This window comes from Neltuma alba, unplaced genomic scaffold (genome assembly GCF_004799145.2).
Source record: "Neltuma alba isolate B1F8T4 unplaced genomic scaffold, ASM479914v2 tig00007148_pilon, whole genome shotgun sequence".
NCBI lineage: Eukaryota > Viridiplantae > Streptophyta > Magnoliopsida > Fabales > Fabaceae > Neltuma > Neltuma alba.
This window is the reverse complement of record NW_021634690.1, coordinates 4,193-9,795: the sequence shown is the minus strand read 5'-3', so window position 1 is coordinate 9,795 and position 5,603 is coordinate 4,193. Positions and strand designations below refer to the sequence as shown.

The 5,603-nt window shown below is 37.7% G+C and overlaps 1 protein-coding gene across 1 annotated transcript; it reads right to left on the bottom strand.

Annotated features, from left to right (window-relative positions):
* Nucleotides 1-1,849: 1,849 nt before the first annotated feature.
* LOC114751894 (uncharacterized) lies at nucleotides 1,850-5,019 on the bottom strand. The gene is made up of 3 exons (XM_028940581.1): nucleotides 4,237-5,019; nucleotides 3,168-3,515; nucleotides 1,850-3,086 (listed from the first exon to the last, which is right to left on the bottom strand). The coding sequence occupies exons 1-3, from the start codon at nucleotides 4,690-4,692 to the stop codon at nucleotides 2,469-2,471; spliced, it is 1,422 nt and encodes a 473-aa protein (XP_028796414.1). The 5' UTR covers nucleotides 4,693-5,019; the 3' UTR covers nucleotides 1,850-2,468.
* Between the last annotated feature and the right edge of the window lie 584 nt (nucleotides 5,020-5,603).

Sequence of the window (5,603 nt, the reverse complement as noted above, 5' to 3'; positions counted from 1 at the left end):
CGGGTATATTTTATGGACAAAATTTAATTTTTACTTTTTTTTTTCTATTTCTTTTGGCATAAATTTATAACGATTGTTTGGAGGCTATGTGCATAATTCCTTCGGATAGAGGTCGCTATAAGTGGCCGCTAAGATGAGTTATTTCTTTTCAAAATGTGGTACTTCTAGAATGAAAGCCCTCCCGCTTAAATGTGTTATGGGCCCACTTCTCAATAATTATCTGAGTGGTTCGTATCATTATGATTGTGTTCCTTTAAATTCGTAGTTTAAAATGGGATATGAGAGTTCATAATTTGGTGGAGAGACTCATAATTCAAACCCTCCATATATGTATATAAGGAAAAATTAATAATTTAGAACTGTAATTTCAATTTAATTACTGTCAATTTAATCTCTCGAATTTCAACCATTTAGTTTGTCGTGTTTTCATGCTTTGTAACATGATTATAACTCTATCCCTGAAGGATTATATAATTTTCTAGAAATGTAGGAAGTAAAAATTAATTAAATAAACAGCGGAAACTTGAAAAATTGAGTTGGATTAAGTTACTACTTTCGGTCCTTAATACAAGAGTTCAATTTAAATTTTATTTTGATCATACATATAAAATCTCAATTCATTCTGTATCTCATATTTATTTATTTATTTATTTTCCAAAATAGTCATTGTAATAATAATAGTTTTAGCCAATATACTTGATTAGCAAGAATATATTATGAAAACGTCTATTTATTACAAATAACTAACATAACTAATTTTTTTAACCTACTCAAATTAATCAATTAGCTCTTATATTAAGAACCAGATGTAATATATTCTAAGTATCATATTGTAACTCAATTAAGATTACAAAGACTATTGTAACTCAATTAAGATTATAAAGACTAAGTTCTCAAGAAAATCTTCTGAAACATGAATTGCAAATGTCGATTCAACTGCAAGTGTAGGAGTTTTGATTGAAAATAAAGCATCTCAGTTTTATATATAACTCTCATTTTGCAGCTGAGATTCCTGTTTGCGACTGCACTTATCGATACTCGCATATATTTCTTTATTTTTTTGCAAATCTAGCTATCATTTATTCAATATTTTGGAAAATAATTTCTCCTTCAGGAAATCCACAGTCTTCATCGGAAGCCATGGACAATACCCCGTCCCCTACTGCATGCAAAACATGTGATCTGCCATCCAGTGTTTTTTTTTAGTTAAAAAAAAAACTTATTTTGTGTTATATAAAAATTGCTTCTCGTGTTGAAGAAATCTGTGGAAATACTTTGAATGTTAATAACAAAAGTATTATTTTTTATATACATTTCACTTAAAGAATTTTAAATCATATTTCATTAAATATACCTAATTACGAATGGTTTTAATATGCTTACAACCTCGTATGCCGTTTTAAAAAGAAACGAAAACCACATTAATACAATGCACAGGCGCACATGGGCGATCCAAAAGAGCCATAAAGAAGGTCAAAGGCCAAAAAGAGGAAACAATACTTTGTTGACTATCTTGAACTTGAAGCATCATATCATAATGAGGTGGAAACTTCTCCTAGAGAAGGGGCTGTAAAAAATAAAAAATAAAAAATAAAAAAATAGAGACATTCCAGCACACAGTGCAATCAAAGAGAGAGACAATCCCTGCTAAAAGCAGGTGAAATGTACTAGTGGTAAAATTAAAAGCTGCCCCAAGAGTGATCAACAAAGCAAAAGCAAGCCTGACCCTGGAATGCAATTTTTTATTTTCCTCACTAGTAAATATATATATATATATATATATATGTAATGAGCATTAACTGTCCGGTGGAAGTAAATCTTGATATTCAGAATCAGCACTGACAAAATAGCACAAGACAAACGCTGAATCCATTATCTCAGCTATCCAAAACACCATGTCAAAATTATAGGCAAAAAAATTAAAAAAACACCACCACATTGAACTTTCCAAACCCAGAAAGGCATAAACAACTACACTGCGTACTAAAACATTGAAACATTAGCAAATTCTTCAGAACTAGAGTTAACCAACCTAGTTGTTAGTGTCAACTCAATCTCATTGTTGTCTATGGCAGCCTCTTTAATATTACCACCACCGACACATAAACTGAACTAGAAGTTGTAAAGTAACAAAAGCTTATAACGTTTCTGCTATACCACCTTCTCTCATTCATGGAAGGCAAACTAAAACTCAACCTCCATTTGCTCTATTCCTACTGGGAAAACCGAGCTCCAACTCCATAGTTGGATTCTGCATTGAGAATAAAGATTCACTTTGGTCATCACCCTCATCACCTGGGTGAAGTGAAACCAGTGAATTTTTATGCTCCATTTACAGATTAAATAGAGGCATAAACAAAGTTTCATGGAAGAACCAACTGGACACCTACCCTAACTTCTACTAACAGTGTTAGTGGTCATATACTTCTATGAACAATTGTTTTGACTTCTTCAATCCTATCCCTTGGTTAGACTTCCATCTTCCACGTCATATTGTTGATGCTGCAATCTTGCGACTTCTCCAGCGCAGCAACTTTGGCTCGGTATACTGTGAGTGAGTTCTTCCCTTTTTCATCCTGGGGAAGCTCACTTGCTTCACTGATAGAAGCAGTTCTCAGATCAGCCGGGGGAATGAAGCAATCTAATGAGAGACCAGGAATGTTGAATGCAACCTCTTCGATTGTCCATGCTTCTTCCATTTTCGTTTTGGTATGGCTCATTGCCATCTCCCCGAACCTGAAAAGAGTAACAACAGAATGGCCAGAGTGGGCAATCATGATGCCTTCCACAGGCCTATAATCATCCAGGAACGAATTGATTGTGGTTTCCCAGTAAACTGCATCACCCCCATTAGATTGAATTCGAGTCAGATGAGAATCCTCTATGTGAACCAGAAGTCCGGTCTTTTGGCTGAAGTAGCCAAATAAGACGTGCCTTATGATCTCTGCAGGGCCTTCACTCCGAGCCTTCAATGTTTGAGGGTCAGTGCAGAGCTTAAGGATGAAGCAATCCTCACCATTTATCTTCTTCTCCCCTATGCATCTTGCATCCGCAAACATACTGGCAGTGGTTCTAGGGTCAAGACCCTAATTGAAGAAACAAACACAATTCAGAAATTATAGATGATAAAGTGGAACACTAACACCACATAGAACACAAAGCCTAACCTGAAGTGCACGACGCAATGGTCTCACAGGTCCCTTGGCTGTGTGAGCACCGAGCCAAGGAGTGTGCCTCCAAACAAGCTTGCCATTACAACCTGCATGAACCTTACTTCCCCCAACTGCGAGCTCTACATACCACATATCGGGATTCATCTGCCAGAGCACAAATCCACCAGACTCGGCGCACCTAGAGGCATTCCGATTCTTCACTACTCTTGTGGCAGTTTCAAACTCAGAAGCTACCATTCTCACCTTACCCATTGCATAGGCATTCCGAATAGAGTTCTGCAGCCTCTGGCCCCCAGAAGCAGCTGTGTACTGCTGCAATATGTACTGGGCAGATGAAGTTTCCTGCAGGTTCACCCACCCAACCACACAATAAAGTATTAGTATATAGAAGCATGTTAGCTGAAAATTGAGAGACTTTCAATGTTTCAGAGAGATGATAATCAATAGGGTAGTCAAGATAACCACAAAGCCAAAAACCTCTTCTGATTTACTCTAAGTAGGCAGGGAAAACTACATCAAGACATGATCACCATGTTTCAAGCTTAAGCGTTTACATTTTGGACAAAACAAAGCAAAATATGTAAATAGAACATCGCATCAATATAGAAGTTTGAGTTTTCTGTTCTTATCCACTTTTACTCAGCAGCCAAACATCCCGTGAACCAACATGAACCGAATTTATAGCGAAGAGTCCGGACATGAACCATTTCAGGATAACCTAGGAGGCAGGTAAAACTAAAATTGGAGGGCTAAAAGTTTACTAAATCTTGAAGTGACTCAAAACGTGAAAAGGTCAGTAAAAACCGCCGAATTCGCCGATGGCTTGTAAGAGAAAATTTTCCCAACGCCGAGGAAGCGTCCAAAATTTTGAAACAACATGCATCCAAAAAAGAGAGAATCTTCTCTAATTTGCACATCATGTGCTTTCACTTCTCATTTTCCAGTTTTTGGTTAGAAAATAATCGAAATCAGAAAAGGAGCTTGAATAACCCTTCTGCACACAAAGACAGAAACATGCTCACTCACACACAGAAGTAGAGAACGGAAGGGGGTCGAAGCTTACAATGGGAGTGTCCTTGATGCTGAGATGAGGCAACGGGTCAGTGGCGCTAACATGAACAGGAGCGAGAGGAGCACCCATCACACCAAGAAGAAGCCTCAGATCAGACCTCTTGAAGGACGTTGAGGCTGGTGAAGGAGCCCGAGACAGCTGACCCTTCATCCAGTGCCCAATACCCGACCCGACTCTCTTTGCATCCCCGTTTTCCCCGCCGTTCTGCTCCGGACCCTCTATCAACGGCGTCAGGGTCTCTCCCAACGGCCTCATACTACCGGATCTTCCGATCGACGAGTCGGGGCTGACTGCTAAGTTGCTTTGGTTGCTATGCTTTTTTCTCCGAAGAAGACCCGAAATGGGTGAACCGGTTCTCCCCGGACTGCTAGCCCGAGAACGCGACGGTGACAAACCACGAACTACCTCTTCCTTCAAAGCCGAGAAGAAACCCTGCTTCTTTTCCATCTTCAGGGGGTCCAAGAAACAAGAATCTGAAGCTCCAAAAGCGAGAGAAAGCGGGATTTCCGCAGCAAATCGAGTAATGGGTATGAACTCTGAAGCCAAGAAGGAAGCTAAACTTGGAGAGCGGAGGGAATGATGAAGAAGCAAGAGAACTTCATTGAAGCAGAGGTTGACGAGGATGGAGCATCCGAGGGGAAAGCAATAGTGGGGAAAATGGGAAGAACGGAAAAACGGTTTGGCGAGTGCGTCTCGTGAAAGAGGCAGGGGGCGGGACTTTAGAGAAGTGTGCCGTGTGCGTTGGTGGGCGTACGATTTCCAGAGAGAGAAAGAAAAAGCAAACGGAGGAGAGAGAACGCTTTTGGCCAAGCAAGCGGGCGGACGAATAATATATAGTTACTTTAATTATAAATAGAAAATCTAATTAATAACAAAAAATGTTAATATCACTTCTTCAAAACTTCATTTTCACTTTAAAATTTGAAATGAGTTGTAACTTCATAAGCTAAAACTATTAGTTTTAAATTTCAGAGCTCAGGTTCAAAAAAAATTTCAGAGCTCAAAATTAAAATGAGACAAAACTATAAGAATCAAAAATAATATTAACAAAATAAAAATTAAATAATAATGAAAAAATAAATCAATTTAAAAACCAATTACTTATATCTAAGATAGGATAAGTTGGCAAAAAAAAAAAAGATCGGATAAAATGATAATACTACCTCCGGTCCTTAATATAATACCCTGTTTGATTTTTATTTTGGTCCTAAATATAAGACCCCAATCTATTTTGTCTCTTATATTTACTCAATTTTTTTCAAGATAGTCCTTTTAATAATTATAGTTCTAGTCACTACACTTGATTAGCAAAAATATTTTAGAAAAAACAATACCTATTCAGGACAAATAACTAACTC

Bases quoted from the DNA above. Each gene is read 5' to 3' on its own strand.
- LOC114751894 (XM_028940581.1), bottom strand. From the start codon at position 4,692: ATGGAAAAGAAGCAGGGTTTCTTCTCGGCTTTGAAGGAAGAGGTAGTT. The intron at 3,516-4,236 runs GTAAGCTTCGAC...GTGAACCTGCAG, and splicing joins GCATCAAGGACACTCCCATT to GAAACTTCATCTGCCCAGTA. The intron at 3,087-3,167 runs GTTAGGCTTTGT...TTCTTCAATTAG, and splicing joins CATTGCGTCGTGCACTTCAG to GGTCTTGACCCTAGAACCAC.